Here is a 23220-nt window from a genome sequence, read left to right as displayed (position 1 = left end):
GTCGGTGCTGGAGTTCGGCAGGGGCCTCGCTTCTGTCAGAGCACCTTGGGGATTGTACAACCCTATGAAGGTGCTATACAAATACATTTACCATTTAGCCTCCATGTTAAACATAGTAACCAATCATATTTTAAAAAAATAAGTAAAAAAACATTTTCTTGATTGATTTGGCCTTGAAGTGTTTGCCAATACTAGGATTAATACTCTAATATTTATTTAAATGTTAAATGGCCTGTATTTTATATAGTGCCTTCTAGAGTCCTGGAACTCCCCAAGGTGCTTTACAACACAATCAGTCATTCACCCTTTAGACATACACATTCACATGTTGGTGGTGATGAGCTACAATGTAGCCACAGCTGCCCTGGGACGCACTGATAGGTGAGGCTGCTGTACACAGACGCCACCAGTCCCTCTGGCCACCACCAGCGGGCCAGGCGGGTTAAGTGTCTTGCTCAAGGACACAACCACACTGACACACTGAGCAGGGCATGAACCTGCAACCTTCCGTTTACAGGGGCGAGCACTTAATTTAATTGCTATCAATTCAAGTTTAGTTGATAGTAGAGTAGGATTGATAGTAGTGTTAATCCTAGTAAATTAGTATTAAATGTAATTATTTAATATAAAACCAATTGTAAAAAGCTTTATTCCTTTTATTGAAATGGATTAAAACAATTATTTTACACAACTTCGTGCTTTACATAATTACCTTTTTTTTAGGAAAATGATGACAATTCAGAAAAAAAAATGTTCCAACCTGAATAGCTCCATCTGCTGGACTGAAATGAGAACTGTGTTTCAGTTGAATAGTTTTTAATTTACTTATTTATTTGAATAATGCGTGTTTATAATGCATATGTAAACAAGAAAGCCAAGGTAACTCAAGGCAGGATGTGACAGGAACATTCATTCATTCATTCATACAGGTTTTATTGTAGGATTTATTATTGAGTGAGGACCACAGTCATCCTCTGCTGTATCCCCGTGACTTAAGGTTGCCGTTTGTGCTAATTTGCTGCTTGAAAACATATTAAAACAAAAGTATATTAAAACAAGTGATTATATATACATTATATATATATATATATATAAATATATATATATATATATATAGAGAGAGAGAGAGAGAGAGAGAGAGAGAGAGAGAGAGAGAGTAATAAAATATTTAATACTTTGAGAATACATATATTTGAAGCAGCCCTCTTATCCTCCTTCTTCTCAAAATGCCCATGCAGCAATGGATTGTGGGACAGGGCTAAGCTCTGCAGCAACTGGTTAAGACCCCACTGATTAAAATCATGTGTGTTGAAGCAAAGATACTTCTGAACCTCCATCTGCTGGCAAGCTTCATGGTGTCACTGGTTCCATTTCTAACTGGACTTGGCACCTGCCCACACTGCACCCCCCCCCCCCTCCCCCAAAAGGTCACGACATGCATACGTATTAATTATTGACAAAGCTGTAAACGATGTGGGTTTTGTTTTGCTGTCCTGACGCCTGTTTTAATTGTCTCCAGCCAAGTATCAGAACAGGTTTTAGCTGCACCCTTTTCTCACCGTTCCACTCTGTCTCCAGCGAGTCTTGTTCTTATTCGGCTATTTGTGCCACGCTAGACACCAAGTCAAACACAGTGGATGCATCACTGCAGGGTTAGAACTCCCCTGAATCATACATACACCTTCAGTGTGTTGTACACTGTAAGGGAAAAGATGGACAGTAACTCAATGACTTCCAACCCTGGAACAGTAACATTAAAATTAGTAACACCCTCACTAACGTTGGGTTTATTTAACTAGTTACAAAATCCCAGTTTTCATTTAATTATGTAAAAGTACAACACTGTAAGCCAAATTGTAGTACTCCTACTTAATTCCCCTACGTACAATTTCTCAAATAAAAAGGTACCACGGCCGGGGTGGGGTGGGGGTGGGGGGGGGGTCTTTCAGGTCAGCTGAGTATGCATCAGACCATTTCCGCAGTAGATAGAGCTAGATTAGACAAATGCTGTCCCTGCTGCTTCTCTGACCTCACAATGCAGCCTTGTGATCACTTTCCCTTTTAACTTTTGTATGAGAGGCAAATTAATACAGAATTTATATTATAAAAAGGAAAAGCCTAAAATCTTAGTGTTTTGAAGAAAATGTCCAAAGTTGCATTTATGTGAAAATGACACCAGAGGGCGGTGGTATAACATCTGTAAACCAGCACCACCACAACATTTCTAGGAAACCTTCTGTGATTGCTCTGAAGGCAGATGAATTGGCAATATGAAAAAAAAAACTGAGATCATTTCAACATGTCAACTTTAAGGTCAGTAAAAGCATTTTAGTTTTACTCCAAAATTCCAAAATTGAAAGTAAGGAAGAAGAAGAAACACTCTTTTTATATAGAGCCTCAAGATAAAAATCATAAGGCGCTTTACAAGAACAAAATAAATAAATAATAAAATAAAATGATTAAAATAAAATAAATTATAAATTATTTAAAATATCACAACATTGGGAGAAGTAAAACATTGTGATTGAAAAAATGTAAAGAAAGGGAAAATGAATAAGAACGTGGTAATCAGTGGATACCAGAAAAGGTTGAATTGGTAAAAAGAGCAGAACATGGAGGGAGTGGTGATGAAGGTCACATAAAGCCAGCTTTAACTGGTGAGTTTTCAGCTGCTTTTTAAAGGAGTCCACTGAGTCCACTGGTCTCAGGCTAAGGGGGAGAGAGTTCCAGAGTCTCGGGGCCACAGCAGCAAATGACCTGTCACCTTTGGTCTTTAGCCTGGTGCTGCACAACCAGTAGGCTTTGATCACTGGACCCCAGGGACCTGCTGGGGGAGCAGGATAGAATAGGACTCAGCAATGTTCCTGAGATAGAAGGACGAGCAAACAAGAGAACTGACATGAGAATCCAGGGTGAGAGTGCTGGGTCAAAGGTCACATAAGATTCCTGACAGAGGATTTGGTAAACAGGCGGGGTACACCTTGGACAGAATGCTAGTCCTTTGCTGGGCAACACAGACACACAGGACAACCATGCACACTTAGACATTTTAGAGACCAGTTGACCCAAGTCATATTTTTGAATCGTGAGAGGAAGCTGGAGTACCTGCAGAGAGACCATTCAAACTCCATGCAGAAATACCCCAGGCTGGGATTTGAACCCACAACCTTCTTGCCAACTTGCTGCAATGAGTTCCTTTTAATCCCAAAAAGCTGAATAAGCTTCAAAATGCCAATGAAACAAAAGCTCAGGTCTCAGGAGGTTGATGGAAGTCTTTAAGGATTCAACTGCTTTCAAGCTAGATATTGTGAATAAATCTATTCTAGCCAAGTTAATACAAACAGCTAGGAGCTGTTTGACAGTAAAACCTGAACATATTGAACATGAATCAAGAGTATTATCAAGTCCTGTATCTAAATCCTCATAAGCAGCAAATTGATTCATACTTGAGGAAGAAACAGTAGAAAAAGAACAGAAGACAATGTATTTTGTTATTTAGTTTAATTCTCTCTGTGTTAAATATTACCTTTAAGCTGATTCCTCATCCTTGCAAATGGACTTGATGCAGAACATGTACATCCTGCTAAATGTACAGGCAGCATAATGGTGTGGAGAAAGTGGGTTTCTCATCTGAAACCCTTCAATGTGAAGTTGTCCCACAACAAGTGTAAGCAGAAATAATTATGTCAGATTAATAATTCCATTTGTTTCTGATTGTCCAAGGTCAGATTGTAGAGCCAACAGGTTCGGATGTTCCCAGGCCAGAAAGGACATACAATTCTTCCAGCAAGGATCCGCTCTAGGAAAACTGTAGAAGTTGAGGAACAGAGATACCGGTAGACTGGAAGAAGCTCCTTACCTTGTCTCTAAGATTGAGTCCAGTCAACCTATTGTTTCTAAGATCAGGGAATCAAACTGCCAATTCCTGAGCAGGTACTCCCTCGGGGGTTGGGAGTGAGTCTGCGTTTCAAGTAGAGGAGAGTAGTTGTTCAAAAATGATGGAAAGATGGTATGGAAGAGAGAAACAGACCAAAGCTCTATTGGTCAGCTGTGGCAAAGGAGCTGAGCCAAAAGGTAAAGCGTGTGAGTGAGCCTTCCTCTGAGGTCAGGAGATCTGGATCAGGACTAAAAACACAAAACAAGATCCAGAAACAAGCATCACTTTTAGAAACCATGCAAATTATTTGTATTATGGTTTGTCTGAGCGCTTTATGTTTTATTAGCCGAGTTCTACAGACTGCTGGAGGGTTCAGTCGGCTTACAGGATTTATGTTGCCCATAGTAGTAAATCTGTTGGGCATGGTTTTACCTTCCATTCCCGGGTTATTTGTGTATAATATTCCACTTTCACGCTGGTAGGTTTTTGTTTGAAGCTGTGGTCAGGGCTGAACTCTGTCAGCAGCCCCCTCCGCAGACATTTCTAAGGCTGCTTCAAGGTCAGATTTCAATCAGCGCTCTACCCATTTTAGAAGGAAAAATGCAAATACATTTCAAATCAAGTGTGAAAACTGGACAGCCTGCAGGGTAAAACTCAAAGAGAATAAGCACAAAACAACAAAGGCCGAGTCAAAGATTACCAGCTTTCTCTTTTATTGAAAAAAATATAGCTGTTACTTTAAAGAGAGGAAAGTCAGGAAGGTGAATATTTTAATACAGCAACAACAGAAATCAGAAAAGGAATGGAACAGCACACACTTGGCATGAAGCTACAGCCACTGAAAACAGAAAGTCCTGTAGGGTTGAACTTTGAGCCAGTTGTTTTTCACAGTCCCTATCTCGTGTTTTTACCACTTACCAAACCACTGCTGTCAAGGAATGGCGCTAAAGCATATAAGCAGCCCTCAGGCAGACAGTATATGCTAATTCTTTAACGTTGTTTGTTCTGGCTTACGTTGGGAGTTTCCCACAGGAAACACAACAAATACCAGACAGTTAAGACAATTACAAGGAGGAATTTCAGTGCAATTTAATATACTTGTATAAAATCCTCTAATTACCCAAAATCAGGCTCCAACTGTTTAAATAGCCAGGGTGATGTGAGCTGTTAAATATGCAACTGCAGTTGGACCACAAACATTCCTGTCTCTCACAGGAGATGTCCAGCGTCACACAGCTGATAACGATTGTTCTCTGGAGTCATCGATGGCACTAATTACATTACTTGACTGAAAACCAGCAGATAAGTGGTTGTTTTAACCACTCGTTCTTTCTAAAGCCACCTTGTCACCACAGCTGTGGCTAGTTGGTACACACTGCGGAAGAAAATACCTTCTCATTTGGAAGTTGGTAATTCTGACACTATTGATAAGAGAAATTATTTATTTTAAAGTAAGATGAGTGTTAACTCAAGGAAGCTCATGTGGGAAGGGTTTAATGAATACAATTTGCTGCATATTTTTTGGGTGGGGGGGAGGATATTTCAAATTTCCATCAACAAAAGAGAAAGTTCTTTGACCTCAAGGGTGGGAAGCTCAAACCCCATGCACATTTGTCCTTTATGCAATTGTCCTCATTTCTTTTGTCACTTTTAATTTTTTATTTGCAGCTTGGTCATATCATTCTCCATTCTACGACTTACACATTAGAGAAGGTCCAAGACCCTCCAACTCACATGACAGACTTTACCTCCACAACAGTCTCAAAATTCCTTTTCCAATGCTGATTCAAATGTGTCACCAGTAGTCCCAGCTCAGCGAAATAGTGGCGTTAATGGGCTGATTCTTGATTTGTTTGATAAAAATGAGGACAATGTCCTACCCTATAAACCACACAGCACACTATTTCCACATTTTATTAATAAGACATCTTAAAATTTGGCCCAGATACAATAAAGGTTAGACACACAATTCATAAAGCATATCTAAACAATAATGTGAAAGTAAAAAACAACCAAAAAGTCCAAACAGTAAGACTGTTCACTGGGATGATAAATCATTTGAGCATATCAGTGTGTGTTGGTGCATTGATGTGTTAATATAAAATATGCAGAAAAACCTAAGTTACCATAGAAATGATGCTATTAAACCCTGGTATTTGTGTCTGTTTGCCAACAGCACAAGTGTTTTCCCTTATCAGCTCAGCTCATACAACACGATGTAGATAAACCAAGATCATCAGAAGATAGTACTAGGTTTAGTGTTAACCTCAAAACAGTCACCAAGTGTACTTGGCAATTTTCCTTTGCACAACTTTCACTTATGAAGCAACTCTACTTTCGTTTGTTCCACAATCTAAACAAAATGAAGGCAGAATGGTGCAGACCCCAGGTCCTATGTACACATATGACTGTGTCGCAGCAGAAAAGTCAAAGCTCCCATTTGTCATATGTGACAATTAGTTTCTTAACCAAATAAAAGAAAAAGGTCAGACATCTCTCATGGATATGGTAAAGGAAAGTACGCCTCTCTAATATATGGCTGGGCTGTAGTGTGAAGCACACTAAACACACACAACCGGAGACAAAACGCCCACCTGCCTGTACCTGGTCCTGCTGTTCCTGGAGCAGTTTCAGCTGGTTGGGGGCAACTAATCTAACACATTTAATGAACAGACTGGAAAAGGGCATGCCATTGGCTGACTTAATCATCTGTTCCTACCATGTGATCCGACTTGAGTAGAGGAGGTCAATTTTATCACCTTGGGGGGCCAGCTCAGCAAATTTATTCCATTTTTAGTGCTTGGGGACATGTGTAATAGCTTTTTATGAAGTTCCTGCACTTTAATAACACTTGTACATATTGTTACATCCTTCTTTCTGCACTCACAGACAAATGTGGGCTAACAGAATCAGAATCTCTTGGGTTTAACAGTAAAAGTGTTACCGTAGCTACAAACCTCCTTAATAATATAAATCTGAACACAATCATCACTTGACCTTGTTCTAAAATGTACAACTTTACCCAAAAGCCTCTATGATTTCTTACCCTCCAGCCAGATGCACCTTTTCTCTCCAGCAGTGAAACATAAGTGTCGTGTGTCTATACAAAAAAGCTGATGGATCGTTCTCTAGTTCCACCCATCCATGACTCAAAAATAGTTCACATACTTGTGACAACAAATATCACTGCTGTGTCAGTTTTAAATATACAAGTCTTCCCAAAAAGTAGGCTACTGCAGATTTACCTCCTGATACTTTATGTACAAATAATATAAAACATCATAATGGAACATTAAACCTAAACATGGCTGCAGCGTTTGTCTGCAGCTTCTGTCATTAGCTCCACGATCACGCCCCACACAAAGATTACAAACCTGCACTTTCATTTCATTCCATTTACCTCAACTCTCCTCAGAATCTGACAACACATCCACTGTCCTCATCCTCACAATCCATCCTCTGTCACTTTTTACTGATTTATAAAGCCAGAGACTTTCTGGGCTGATTTCTCTTCAGAAAGTGCTCAAACATAATCAGATTTGTAGAAAATGTATAACTAAAAATGGAAAGGGATCCTTTTTAAGCAAAAGTGTCTGCCATCAAACAAAAAATGGGGTCTCTATCTCCCAACAGCAGCACAGAGAAAAGGCCTAATAGTGTTGATCAATGTGTACTGACAGTATGTAACCCCGACTGTAAACTCCACCTGAAAGACCCCAAAACTTGTTTATCCAAGCCCGTTCGTGGTAGAGAGATGGCGATCTACACTCTGATCTCATCATCTTCATCCATGAAGGTGAAATCATCATCCCCACGAGGCGAACTGTACTTTGCACTGTCCGTGTCACCATCGTGCATGTGGTACTGAGGTTTCTCAGAACCTGAACTGGACACCGAGCAGCTATCCATGTTGTTGTGGTGGTGGTGGTTGTTCCGGGTGTTTAGCTCTGGAGTGTATGGATCCGCTGTGGCGTTGTGCTTGTATGTGGCGCGAGGTGGCCTTGAAGGAGCCTGCTCCTCAGCATCATCATCATCAATGTGGGGAATGTGGGAGGGAGATGCATAGCCCTCGCTACCTTTGCCTTCCTCATATCCAAGGTCATCATCTTCCCAACTTTTCTTCTCCATCACGCTCAAGATGTCCCCAAGCATCGAGGGACCCAAATCAATGTGGAATGACATCACAGACTCTGCATGCTTCATCCCACCTCCTTTAGGCATCGGCGAAGGCAAATCTTTAAGCTCACCAAAACTTTTCTCCTCAAGCTCCGCATCCAGTGTCGCCATTGCTGCAGCTCCATTTGTCGGCTTGGTTTCCATCTCTGTCAGTGTCTTCATGGGACTGGAGGAAACGCTCTTTGGCAGCTGACTGCTTCTGTTGGACCTCTCGTCATTTAGGTAAGGCAGGGATATGGCAGTCTTCACAACCTGAGATGAGCCAGCAGTTGATGCCATTGTGTTCACATACTTGTCCCCTCGATTTACTGACTGAGAGCGCTTGCTGCTTCTGCTGCTTCTGAAGGTGCGGGACAGCAGTCCTGGCTTGGGACTTGGTGAATCTTTCTTTTCCTTGGGAGGTTCCCCCGATCGGGTGCTAAGAAACGAAGTGTCTCCAAATGCATCGCCCCCTCGGCCTACGTGCATTGTGTGACGAAAGTCCCCCAATGGGGCACTGATCATCTCCACAGTCAGGTCAGTGCGAGACCTCCGTTTTGACTGGTCATTGTTTACCAGCTGCTTGAGAATAGGCATGGTGACAGTCTCTCAGGTACGATCCACAGAAATGACAAGCACTTGTTTTTTAGACCCCTTTAGACAGTTTCCTTCCAAAGTTGACTGGCAAATGTCTCAAAGCAAGAATAACTCCAGCTGTTTATTGTTTGCAGCCATTCTGCTTCTTCTCGGGTTTCATTCTCTTGATGAATCTGCCTATAAATAGAACAAGAAAACAAAAGAGTTAATAAGCTTATTAACACTAAACTCCAACAAAACTTGGCAGGTGATGTGGAAACATGCCATCCATAATAGACTTCCTACTACTAATAAAAATCTAATGTTCCCATTTAAAAGCTTCTCCAGAAAGCTATGTCTACTTTTTTCTCATCACCACTTATCACATGACTCACTCTGTACGGATCCTATAAAGCTTGGAAACTTTTGCTGCCAAGGATTCAAAATGAAGGGGTTCTCAAGTAGCAAAAGCCTTAATATGCAAACATTCACGGGGAGCTATGCAACAGTGAAAAGAGCTTTCGGGTGCTAACACAAAGCATGTTTACCCTAATCTATGTCAGTAAAACTGCCACCAGCAAAGTTTGTTCCATCCAATAACGTTCTAGTCCTTTAATTCATTTCTGTGCCCGTTTTATCCACAGTCTTCTCCTGTTTCTGGTGAGTTGCACCTTGTGTTGTTTCTGCTGTGCTTTTGTTCCCATTTAGGCCCCTGACTGTTATATAACCAGGACGAGACATTATACTGGGAGCTCGACCAATTCAAGCATGCAGTAAGGAAAAAAGGAAGAATGAGGTGGAGCAGTATTTCTGCAGGGGAGTTGGAGATTTCATTCAAAAACAAGATTTTTTTACCTTGCTTCCATCATTAATGTTCTCTTCTGATCCAGCACAGTTTGTTTTATTTCTTTCACCTTAAAGGCATCATTATTACATTAATGTGTCTCGTTATATGTGCCTAAAGCCAGAATCTCACAAGGCTGGAACTGTTGACAGCAAATAGCAAATGCAATTTGCAGGGGAGTTTCCAAACTGTCTCAAAATGTTTGCAAAGGTTTTTAGTTTTCTTGAATGAGTGAAGTTAAAGTCCCACTAGTTGTCACACACTGGTGAGTGTGAAATTAGTTCTCCGCATTTGACCCATTCTCAGCGGGAGCAGTGAGCTGCAGACACAGCTGCGCTTAGGAACTATTTGGTGGTTTAACCCTCCAATCCAACAGCTTAAAGCTGAGAGTCAAGAAGGGAGGCATTGGGTCCCACTTTAAAAAAAAAAACTTTGATATGACCCGACCAGGATTTGAACCCCAGGGGCGGACACTCCCCTCATTGTTAGTGGGCTCTTGTGTCATTGGAAATGTGAAAATATTAAAAACAAATCTGTAATAAAATTATCTCAGAATAGCCACTGAGCACATCTGGAACCCATCTTTAACCCTTTTCAACTTAGTAAGAAGGTGAAAGGAATGTGAAAAAACTATGGAAGGTGTTGGCAATGGCTTCCAAACAGTGAATACAATGAGATTATATTGTGAACAAATGTAAATAAGACATAATGTCAGATAATTGAAAAAAGACATTATTCACAGTACTTGCAATTCTTATGCAATTACATCATATTCTCCATATAACTTGGCCATAATAAAAGTACGTCCATTGCATTTTTACTAACACTTCTGTTTCTACAACTGGTTAACAGTTGCAACCCTTTGAAATACTGGCTTATCTGCTCCAGTGATAACAGATTAGTAAATCCCATACTTTACTGTCACTGATTATCTTTAGACTAAATTGCTAAAGCTCAAAAGGTTAAACTCATTTATGATTCCAGCCTTGAAACAGAATGGAGTGAAAACCACCCACTTATAGCACACTAGCTCCATGTGTTAGTGACAGAAACAAGGCCTTTGGTTGTTCAAACCAGGCAGTAATACCATGACTCACAGTGTTTTCATACTGAAGCTGAAGCCCACACTCTCAGCTTGCTTGTGTATCTGCCCCTCCATGAATGAATAGGAGCTTCACTCAACAATATCCCAAAAGAATGTCATCCATGAAAACATTAGCATTTCTGACAAGAACCCATTCAACTGGAAACGCAACTGGAACCCGAGAGGGAACACAGCAGGGTTTGATAGATGATAGAAGCTTGTATCTTTTTTTTGTTCATTCTTTCATATGTCAGAGCTGTGGCTTTTATCTTCTGCATTCAACAACTTCATTCCGTATTTCCTCTGTGGTTCCGACACTAATGGAGATAATGAACTGCTCTCACAAAGTAACTGCAAACTCATGCAACCAGATCAACAGAAAACTTGGAAAGCTTATTTAGAAAAAGTTATTTGAACTACTGAATGCCAGTTAGCATGTTCTTTAGATTTTATAGTATTCAAATACAACTGAATTCCCACTAATCAAAATAATTTTGGCTAGATTTATGAAGTAGAATCTACCATTAGGTGAAACTTTGATTATTTCATGCATCACCCAACAACTGCTCAACTAAAAGCTAATATGTGGGACTGAAAACTCAAAACAACCATAATGCTACTCCCCACTGCACAGTTTTGTATTTCTCTATGGCAACGTCAGAGCTGAGTGCTAACGACCAACTGGACTTCCTGTCTCTAAGTTGGCTGAAGACAGAAAGGGATAAAAGATTTCATCCCCAGCATGGATAGCTAGGCTCATTCTGATGGATTAACTCTTCCTGGTGGCCACATGCAGAGCCCCTCCACAGTGCAAGAGCTGAAGAGGAATGCTTTTGATGTGACATGTCACAAGAAGATATTCAATCTCACAATAAAAGGTGTCAGTGGGCTCTCAAATATCAAAAAGACGCAAACCTCACACCTTAGGTCATGACAGGAAATGGCCCATTTTATGCCTTTGGGCCCTCCTTGATGTTTGACGAAGAGTAGTTTCCAAACCCCCCATGGCCATCTAGACTCCATTACTATGGCCTTGACAAAAGATGAATTATCACCAGCCTGCAGTCCTGTCATAAATTCTTAGCCTTTCAGTACACTGTAAAAAGAGGCATGAATGGCAGTGTCATGGGAACATACTGTCACAAAAGTTTCAGACCTTTAATGCTTAGGATAAAAAGAAAAGTCTAGGTTACATAATACAGATGCTTTATTTTGCTAGTAGAATTACCTTTATGTTGGCTGTTCACTGATCATGGCTACTATTGTCATCAAAATACTTGACAAATACCTTGATATCAAGAGCCAGGTTGTAATTAATGAATATTTATTGGTCTATTTCCATTTCTACATTTTGCAAACATTACTGCTAGATTTTTGTAAAAATGACTTAGGTTAGCTATTAGGACAAAAAGTTCAAATATGCTAAATTTTATCTAGATTCCCATAAAACTGTTGCTGAGAGTACTTTTGCATGTGTCAAATTGGCAAATAGTGACATTTGCATGAATGTTCTCTAAATTTTGTTGTATATATACAGTACAGGACAAAGGTTTGGACACACCTTCTCAATCAATGTGTTTTCTTTATTTTCACAACCATGACCTTTTAAAATGGGGCCAACAAGTGCTAAACACCTCTGGGAACTCCTTCAAGGCTGTTGCAAAACCATTTCAGGTGACTACCTCTTGAAGCTCATCAAGAGAATGGCAAGAGCGTACAAAGCAATAATGAGAGAAATGAGTATCTATTTAGAAGAAAATAGAATATAAAACATGTTTTCTGTTATTTCATCTTTTGTGGTTAAGTACATAACTCCACATGTGTTCATTCAGAGTTTTGATGCCTTCATTACCAATGGGAAATGAAAATAAAGACACCACATAGATTTAAAAGATATATATATATATATATATATATATATATATATATATATATATATATATATATATATACATACATATATATATATATATATACATATATATATACATATATATATATATACATATATATATACGTATATATATATACATATATATATATATATATATATATATATATATGTATATATATTAGTACATCTTTATAACCTCACTTACAACACCCATAATTCAACGTTCACTTCTGTTAACCATAGTACTTGTGAAGACTGCTGTCCAGATTATGTTACAGACTCTATGCAGGTGAGCTGTAGAAACAATGAGAAAAACAAAAATGAAAAGAAGGGCATATTTATTTTCTCTTTTATATCTGACAATCATGTCCCCACTTACTGTGCCAGCTGGGGACAAGGCCTTTATGTAACGGAGCACTCTGAGCCATGTGACAGTAGCTCCAGCTGAGACAAGTGGTGACAGTGCCATAAATGATTAAGAGCATCTTATGTCGCCACCAGTTTTCATGTGGGTAGAATGACATCACAACAACCTAGATGCTCAGCAGCGTTGTGTCATGTTAGTAATCACATGAAATAAAGACACAACACCCAAGTACCCTGCACTACTTCCTCGCCCTTTGCTCAGCTCAAATATTAACCATTATTAAACCATTAAACTGGTTGTTTTTGTCTTAGCTGGTTTATATCTTGAAAAGAGGGAGATTAAGAACCAGTTTTTCTTTTTAAATAAGAGAAGAGAAGCTACAAGTCAGGAAATGGGCCTTAACACATAACTGTTGTCTTACTAATTACCCTGATTTCTGTCAAACTTAAAAGCAGAAATATTACTAAGACAGAAATTCTTCTATGATTTAATCCAAAAATAGAACGATGTGATGTCCAACCTTTTGATGAAATAAAATCCAAAAGTGAAAAAGTAATCTTTTCCACCAAAGAAAACAAGGATGACGTCTAGGTTTAAGCTTTCAGATTTCAGTGAGAATTTGGCACTCCTGTTGGACCAATAAGAACAATCCATTTAAATAGTGTCTCATTCATCTTTCTGTCAGAGCCACTAAAATGCAAATGAGAATATCAGTAAGCCAAAGTTAGCTATGATATTCTTAATCAATTAATCAGTGAAGCTGAACAAAAAAATTGAATTTTGTAACTTCAACAAGAAAAAAATAAAAGCATCAGCAACTTTCATTTGCACTTTGTCTGGCACCCAACCTCTAGCTGGAACATGCGATTCCCACGGAGGGGGAGGGGGGCTGGCGGTTTTCAAAGCCCTTGAATAACAACTATGTGCTGATCACAAAACACGTGGTGAAGGAAAACTGTTGGAAAGCACACAACAGCATTGTGCTAAAACATAAATGGAAATATGTATGATTTATCTTTGTGCACTCCTGAACATGATATACAACACTGAAGGGTAGAGAGAATGATGATGATCTTGTTGTACTGGTGTATAGGCCCCAGCATGTACATGGGTGTTACTCTGACATACACCAATCTCCACATCAGCCCTCTACACCTTAAGACCTATAGGTACTGACACTTGGTAAAACAATGAATCAAGAAATAATACAACAACTTTTACAGAGTTTAAAGTGTGAGGAGCTTTTTCACTTTCCAGGCATTCGTATTTAACCGGCATTTAGCCCGGCAACCATCAAGACCTGATACCCCAGTGCAAAGGCCTCAGGGATCACACAAAGGTCTTTTATCACAACCATAAAACTCAGGACTGTTCTGGCTGTGCAGCAGGTATCCAAACTATTTAAGAAGGTGGTTTTACAAATGTCATTGAAATAGTTGCCAGAGTACATTTTTTCTTAGTTTTACACAGAAATCCAAATGACTAAGAACAATTAAACATAAATAAGTTAAATAATTAAACATAAATAAATGAATAAAAAAATTCCCTTTAATGTTGTATAAAATGTTATTGTAATGTCTCTCAGAGGATCTGAGCATGTAGGCAATGGATGAGAAAATATCACGCAACACAAGAACTTGACCTCTCTACCTAATACACCTGTTAAACCTGTAAAAGTGAACAGGAAGGAAGTTTTACATAAATGACTCATTAGACTTAGTTTGATGTGACCTACCAAAGAGATCTGGCTTGTTACTGAAAATGAAATAGTAAACCGACCTTTGTTTCTTTCCACCGTGTTTAAAAAAAAAACCTTTGCACTTAGAAAACCAGTTTTCCCTGTTCACCTTCATCTCACTAAGGTGAAGCCTGTTTGACAAAAGCTAAAAATATCTTATCAGAAAAATGCTAAAAAACAACAGCCTGGCTATCATTTTGTCAATGGGCATACATGGAGTACTCGATTTGTTTGACACACACTCCAGTTTCACTTGTTCACCGTCGTTTGGTGGTCAGCACTTACTGGTAATTGGGTCTGGTCTCTTCTCAATGGCTGCTCAGATCCTGAAACAAATATACATTTGTAATAAAATGTATAACTTGATAAAAAGTATTTTTCTTTCTTGATTCATTTGTGTTTTATTTATTTTTCAAGTTTTATTTCAGGAGTGAATAACCGCAGGTAAAATGACACCCTGCTGTGACTTTGGTCAATATTATTACATTAAAGTGGGAGGTTTATCCAATTTCTTTCACATTTGTTAAACTGCACTCAGATCAGCTGCATAGCTGTCAAGTTTCCCGTTTTGGCCGGGAAACTACCGTATTTTACTTTCCTTTCCTGCCGACCTCCCGTATTATTATTTTCCCGTAAATCTCCTGTATTTCTAAAATTCCTCTGCCTCTCTAAAATTATCTGTAGCCTCGCGAGAACTGCCCCATACAGTTGTCGCGAGATTTGTGCAGACAGCGGGAACATAGCAGGAACAACAAACGAGAGCGATGATAGATGGAAGTGAAGAAGGCATTCCTGCCAAAAAAATCAAAGAAATTGTGTAAATATCTGGAAAAATGGGACAGCGAATTTACTTTTCTAAAGAAGAGCAGGATGGGACAAAGTCACGCTTTTTGTAAGATTTTCAGTTGCGACTTTAGTGTCTACCACGGGGGAAGGAATGATGTCAGTCAGCATGAGAAATGAAACAAGCACAAGCGCTGGATAGAAGCACAGAAACATGCCCAGACGATGTCGGCATTTGTGACTAGGAATACCACAGAGGCTGACCAGGTCATAAATGCAGAGGTTAAAATGGCAATGCTGTGTGCCAAAAACAATGTTTCTTTCACCTTCTGTGACGACTTCAACAAGTGTGTAGCCGAGATGTTCCCAGACTCTGCTAATGCACGAAAATATTCTGCAGGAAAAACCAAATCTACACAACTCATCAAAGGTAAGTTGATTCAAATTAAGTATAAATATTATGAAAGCGTATACATATTTATTTCTTCTCTGGCGCTCACAGGGAGCAGACGCTTCTGCCTTTTCCTCCCTTATCTGTGTGTTTTCCCAAGGCTCTTTTTGTCCCGTCTGCCTACAGAGCGCTTCTCTGCATTTCCTCTGCAATCACCTTTTTATTTTTCAATATGGACTTAATTAATTGGTCATTCAACGCGATTGATAAGATTTTTTCTACAATGAGGACGGAGGAGGGGGCTCACGCTTGTCCTCAGGGGACACATGCAGCGGGATACATGTTCGATTCCTGGAAAAAGTGGAATGTCATCTGTCTCTCTCAGCTGTCCATTGAGGACGTCGAAGATATGTGGATATTTGGCCTGATGATCGTTGGATTTCTTCTGATTGGAGTGGGAGGATATCTGGCTTTCCGTAAAATTGGGATGACGGGAGCGATTGGAGGGCGACCCGCATCCATGGACGGCACCGTCCGGGTGGATACCTCACAGACTGGGACGTTGCTCGAGGTGAATCGCAAGCTGGACAATGTCTTGGCTGCGTTACCGGTGTTAGCGCGCAGGATTGATAACATCTCGGAAAGGGTCACCGGACGGTGTGGAGATGTTTAATCACTGAATTGGCTTCACTGGAGGACTTGAATGATCAATACAGACTTAAGGCAGAGAGGAAAAATTATCTCTGTCTGACCCAAAACAAAGTTCTGTTATCGAATCTGACACCATAAGCAGCCTTGGAGTTGCATGCAAAACCCCCACGCTGGAAGGAATGCAGACAAATGCTGTGAATCTCTATCCACCCACCCCCCCCGCCTTCAGATTGTGCTCTCTACCGAGGTCATGAAGATGAAGGACTCACTGCTCTCTGTGCTTCCCCTGACCTCCCTCCCACCTGCGGAGCCAGCTGGTGAGCGCCACACAGGCCGCCCCCGCTGATGAAACCAGGATCCCAGCCCCACCCCCCTACCTACCGGGTCTCATGTTGTGAACTGTGAAGTTTGTTGCTTACATGTCGGGTTTTTTTTTTTGCATTGGAGCGCTACACCCTGCTGGTGTAACCCTGTTAATGCCTTTTTTCTCCCTCCCTGAACTTTCCTCATGTATTCCCTTACTCATCTACAAAGGAGCGCCGTTATGGCTGCTCTCATGGTCTGCCTGTATCTGTCTTGTCCATATGTGTGTGTGTGTGTAACCTTGGTCAGGTTGTACTGTGGAGTCAAGTTCCTACGCTCTGAAAGGAGCGCTGGCAATAAAATTCTTCTGATTCTGATTCTGATTCATAATGTCCAGCAGGCATATTGGTGGCAAATTGTTAGCTAACGTTACTGGGCACTCACTCAACAGGTGCCATAGCAGCAGAGCTAGATGATGAGTTGGCCAAAACATGCCGATCGCAGCCCTTTTCATTGATGTGTGACGATTCGTACAACAGAAAAACAGACAAAGAATTCGTCATCCTGACCAGACTGTACGATGAGGCCACTCTGCAGGTCGCTACAAAATTCATGGAGATGCCCATATGCAATGTGGGAAATGCAGAAAATCTGTATGAAAAGCTGAGTGAGGCCTTAAGGCAGGGGTGTTAAATATGCGGCCCGTTAAATCCAGCCCGCGAGATGGTTGTGTAAACTTTATTTTCATACTTTACAATGTAGAGTGAAAATAAACTTATCTTTGTGAGCAAGTTTTCTCTGTAATGAGTATAAATAAAACAAAGCTGCGCTCAAGGCCCACACAAGAACTTGAATCACATCCTGAAGTTGGCCGCCACTCAGGATGTGACTTCTGGTATTGATGTGCTGGTGAAAGCTAAAAGATGTAAAGTAAAATGAGTCAAATATACTTTAAGTGCTGCATGAAACTGATCTAGCCATGTGATCTGTAAGCTCTTTGAATCACTAAGGAATGTTTTTTTTAATTTGTTGATTTTATTTTTTATTTTTTTCAAATTTTCAAGTACACTTCAGGTGTTGTACTTGTACTACACTGTCCTCAGGCTCCAGTCTCGTTTTATATTGATTGTATTAAAACAAAGAAAACAATCTGAAGTTACCGGTCCGGCCCACTTGGGACTAGATTTCTCGCAATGTGGGCCCCTGAGCTAAAATGAGTTTGACACCCCTGCCTTAAGGTAAGGGGGCTGCACTGTGTTGTTGACGTGTGTAGTAATTTGCATTTAATTATAACCTTACGTTTAGTGTAAGACATTTCATGGCATTTTTTTTTCCTGTTTCCAATAGAAAAAGAGGCATTCCATGGGATAACCTGATAGCCTTTAACTCTGATAACGCCAGTGTCATGAAAGGCAGACACAACTCTGTTATCAGCAGACTGAAGACCAGCCAGGTCCACGTCCAGGACCTTGGCTGCATCTGCCACCTAACACAACTGGCCACTGGCTGTGCCATCAAAGCAGCACAGGTACCAGTGGAAAACATCCTGGTTGTGATATACACCCACTTTGATAAAAGTTAAATTCATATAAATAAATAGGCCTGCAGTTGATACTCTTCAGACATACACATACATTTCCAGCCACTAACTAAATAATTTTCTATATTACAGTGCAAAAAAGATGTGAAATCTATAAAGAATTTGTAGACTTTACAGATTCAGACCACCTGAAGCTCCTCAGGTACTGCAGCACCTGATGGCTGAGTCTGTTAACCTGTGTCCAGAGAGTGTTGAACCAGTGGGACGCACTGCAGGTAAGGATGGTAATTCCAGCAGATGTTTTCCTTTTATTTAACTATTGCCACCCTGTTTCCCTATGTACTCTAGGCCTACTTTTAACAGTTATGAGGTGGAGAGGACTGCCAAAATACATGACTTAGCCAGCCATCTGCGTGACCCAGTCATGAAGATCTACTTCATGTTCCTCACTGCTGCCCTTAAACCTTTATCTGATGTTAATATTGCCTTCCAAGTGGGTGTCAGTGTTATTGAATGTATGTGTAAATAATAATCAGTTATAATTAAATGTGATTTTGCTAATTGTAGAATTCTTAATTCACTGTTATTTTGTTCTGACCCATGATATTTTCTACAGTCAGAGGGAGTACAAATTCACAGACTTAAAGAGGAAATGTGCAGGCTGATCAGGAGGATCCTGGGCTACCTCATACCAGCCAGGGCCATCGTAGGTATACCTCTCAGGGAGGTGGAGTATGAACAAGGACATCAGTTGGCTGATGAAGAGCTCTTTATTGGAGCAGACACAAAGGCCTTCATGAAAAGCGTAGAGCTTCCCATGTCCACTGAGAAGAAAATCTTTCAGTGAGTATATTACCCAGCTGTTTTATAATGGCCATCGTTAGTATGAGAGAATATGCTGTACTGTGCCTAAAATGCTGCCACTAATGCAGTTTTTTACTCTTACACTGTTGTAGATCTGTGAGAAGGTTCTATGAAGCAGCGCTTCAGAAGATGTTCTCCTCCTTTCCCCTTGACCATCCACTCCTGAGGGACTTGAAAGTGCTGGACCCTGCTGCTTGCCTCGACATTTCTCCAGGGACAGGTAGATGTTAGAGCAGTTCTCCATTGACAGAATGATTGAATTTATGAAATATTGCATGGTTTAGATTTGCAACACTTTATTTTACAGTGGAAAGGCTAGGGGTCATGTTCCCTCAGTTGAGCTTGAGTGAAGATAGGCTGAGAGAGGAACTCATTGACTACCAGGTGAAAGGTAGCAAGAAACTCCCCCAAGAAGACAACATTAACAGATTCTGGGGCCTGCTAGGGAAGGGTGTGAGGTTCAGTGAGCTGCCAAGATTAATGAAGGCTTTACTCTGCATTCCCCACAGCAATGCCAGGTCTGAAAGGGTGTTTAGTATGGTGAGAAAGATTGTTACAGAGAATAAGACGTCATTAGACAACACTGCACACACCCTTTTGTGTTTTCATTTAGGCTGTATTATAACAGAATGTTCACAGCATTTCAATGTCAACAAAGGTAGGCCTATCAGATTCTGATCACTGAATTGTAGTAAGTGGTTGAAAAGTGGTTATTATAGATTTTTTGTACACCTATCTTACAATGTAAGAGATACTAGAGCTCAGTTGTGGTGGTGGGGTGGCTCGCTGCAGATGTTGTAAATTTTCCCTTATTTTCTAATCCAAAACTTTACAGGTATGATCAGCTGAGCCGTGCCAGTCTGACCCACCATAGTGAGAACCAGCAGCACAGAGTGAGCAAGAGAGAGGGCGGGAGCAGACTACATCATTTTAATCAACGGGACAAACAGCTGAAACTAGGAAAGACTATAAGGGAAAACTGTTCAAACTAAATCACAGAGAAGATATCCAAAAGGTTTGAAAGCCTTGTGTGCTCTTCATGTATGAAAATAAGATGCCATTTGAGGGATTTGGTGTTAACGAGCCATTAATGCGGATACGACTTTACTCTCACCCGCCATATTTAACTGAGGATGTTTTTCTGCTCACATCCAACTCCAAACCAGGTCCGTATAACAGACTTTACCTAATATTCTTTACAAGAGTGTAGGACTGGGCAATAAATCGAAAACCCGTGATTTTTAAATCACGCCTGAAAACTCACTACTTGAACCTAGCTTATACAACATAATTATGAACCTCACTGACATCTGCACTGTTTATAAACTGACCCCACAATTATCGACTTCCGTACTATTGAGGTTCTTTGTAAAATGTTTTTTCCTATTTTTACTTCACCCTGTGTCTTAATGATTTTTTAGCTGTTATTTTTGGGAATTTTGTTGTATTTCCTTTTTATCTTTTATCTGTGTTCGACATGTTTATATAACGCCTGTTTAATTAACCAACATTTTTAGTGTACAGCGCCTTGTTTGGTTGTAATGCCTTGTGAATGCGCTTTATAAATAAAATTGGATTGGATTGGATTGGAAAATGTATCATTATCAACATTTCTGACTCTTATCGAGAACATTTTTCCCATGTCAAAAAATTTGATAATAAAAAAATGAAAAGATGTGTGTGTAGTGTAGCGTCACTGAAGGTCCTCTAATTTGTGGCAAAGGGCACATCTACACATCTAAAATAGTACTTTTAAATCCACAGATTCACCCAAGGAGCCGCGATGTCTGCTCAAGATCATATCCATATCTGCTGCTGTTCCATCCCAGGAGGACACTTCAATTCACGATGATAATAATTAGATAATAAGAATTAATAAAACTCATTGATTTTATTTCTGTTTATGAAAATGATCATAAATGATCACTTGGTTCAGTATAAAGGTATTTTAATTACATGAAATGAATTTATGCTTTGGGTATAATAATGATTAAGATGATTATGGTTGATGACAGTAAAAGATGTGTTCAGCAGAAGGTCAGTTCACCTTATCCAGCTAACACAGAGTCCAAATAAACGATAACTGCAACACATGTTTTTGACGCATGATCAAAGCTTTCTTACGGAGAGAGTGGGAGAGTCCTGAGAGTTTGGTAAAACTGTAACCCATCACCAGCTTCAAGTCAGTTCTTGAACCAACACCATGGAGAAAGGGGAACGGCCATCCCTAAACCTCCACCTGCTGTTCCAGTCACACCGACCGGAATAGCTAAGAATAAACACAACTGTAACTGTTATTTGAAAGCAAAGATTCCTAGCTTATGATTCAAAATAACTTTTGCTATTAAATTTAATTATCTAAATTAAACATTAATCCTTGGATTAAAATTAGACCAAACAGGTTGGTGTATGAACTTAGATCATATATAAGTATCCGGGATATTTATGTATGATAAGCTTCATGGGTTAATCTGATTGGTCATTTTTCAGAATCTCCAACTGAATAGCAACAGAGTTGATTCCAGTGTGTAGTTTAATTCTCCGCTACAGAAGGTTGGCAACATTAATGTCCCTTTAAGAAGCTGTACCACTCTGAGTCACGTAAAAATGTAACTCAACATAATACATGTGGCATCCCCATCTAGTGAACAACTCTTGTTTCTGCATATACCTGTAGTGATCGTCCATTTATCGTTATCAAGGTGAAATCCTCAATATATCGAGATATTGATTTTAGGCCATATCACCCAGCCGAACAAGAACGTCTTCATCCACGCGCTCTGCTCAGGCGCTGCGTTTGTCTAGAATTGACACAGATTGACAACATTCATACAAAAACAGGAGTATACGCTCAGTTGCAGAGTTGAAGCAAAGCGCTAAACTGTTGCGCTCTTCAATGACGCCGCCAGCAAGTGAAACTGGTTACAAAATTACTCATTTGCGTAATAAAGCAAGAGATGGCAAGCACTTTTTGGTATGATAAATTTGACACTCCAAGCTGCTTATAGTCAACAACAAGCAAATGCAGTTTTAAATCTATAGGACCCTTTTAGAAGGAACACCAAAGTTTCCCTCCAATACAATGGAAAAAAAAAGTCTTACTATCAGGGGCCTAATTGGGATCACAACATTTATGAATAATTTTAAGAACATAACTTGCATGCAGTCATATTGACAGTTAGGTACTCTAAATCACAAAGACTCTTATTTAGTCAAGAAATGAAATCCATTTGTTAAAAATGTTCCTGAAGCATCGCTTATCATGCCATTAATGAGTGGAACATTAATGGTTGTCAAAAGGTAAATCAATAATATGATTTGATCCATTCTAATCTTCACCTACATCAACACCAACAGAGCAGTTTTTGTTTCCTGAAGCAAACACAACCTCACACACCTCCCTCTCTCACTAACAGGTCAACCAAAACCATTGGCTGATGTTCACAACACCAAGAGCAGAATCTGTGTTAAAGCTTATGTGAGTCTGTGGCCTTCATACCAATGCTGAGCGAGTCGTTTCTGCCTGTGTTCAGTGAGTAAGCAGCTTACCGTCGCTCCAGCTTCTCAGCCCTTTGACCTACTGGTTCAATTTAAGAAGCAGGAAGATCTTAGACCTTTCTCCAACCTAACAGGAACAGCTCTTTGATGAAGACATACTCCAAGTGAGCTTTGTTTCATGGAGGAAATGATCTACTCAGCAGCCCTTCTGGTCACTGACCCACACCTCCGACAGCAAACCCAAAGTAAAGTAAAAAATAACTCTTCTCTAAAGCTTATGACAGACATGCAGGATTGATATCAAAGGAGTGGATCAAAATTGTTCCAGACTTACCATTTAACTTTGCTTGCACATTAATAACAAGTGGGAAATATAGAAAAAAAAAAAAACAACAACATAATTTCACAATTTATTGTTTGCAAAATCACAATCACCATTTTATCACAATTTGTATCAATTTTGACACTTTAGACATTTTGGAAGTTACAAATACATCAATTTATAAGCAAACTATTTAACAGAAAATAGGATAAAAGATTTCAGAATCCAAAAAAATGCCTCTAAACTTCTAATATCTATCCATCCATCCATCTCAGTTAATAGCTAGAAATACATGTCCCACAGGCACTTTTATTCATCATAAATTTATAATTC

General features: G+C 39.8%; 1 protein-coding gene across 1 annotated transcript in view; it reads right to left on the bottom strand.

Moving 5' to 3' along the window:
- Nucleotides 1-5777: 5777 nt before the first annotated feature.
- Nucleotides 5778-23220, bottom strand: part of cdc42ep4b (CDC42 effector protein (Rho GTPase binding) 4b) — a 38710-nt gene continuing 21267 nt past the window's right edge. Inside the window, exon 2 of the mRNA XM_015962802.3 lies at nt 5778-8806. Coding sequence (XP_015818288.3) covers nt 7640-8629 — 990 coding nt within the window. The 5' untranslated portion in view covers nt 8630-8806 and the 3' untranslated portion in view covers nt 5778-7639. The remainder of the gene's footprint in view (nt 8807-23220) is intronic.

This window comes from Nothobranchius furzeri, chromosome 16 (assembly GCF_043380555.1).
Source record: "Nothobranchius furzeri strain GRZ-AD chromosome 16, NfurGRZ-RIMD1, whole genome shotgun sequence".
Classification (NCBI taxonomy): domain Eukaryota; kingdom Metazoa; phylum Chordata; class Actinopteri; order Cyprinodontiformes; family Nothobranchiidae; genus Nothobranchius; species Nothobranchius furzeri.
Note: the sequence above shows the minus strand (reverse complement) of the source record. Positions and strands in the feature narration are given on the sequence as shown.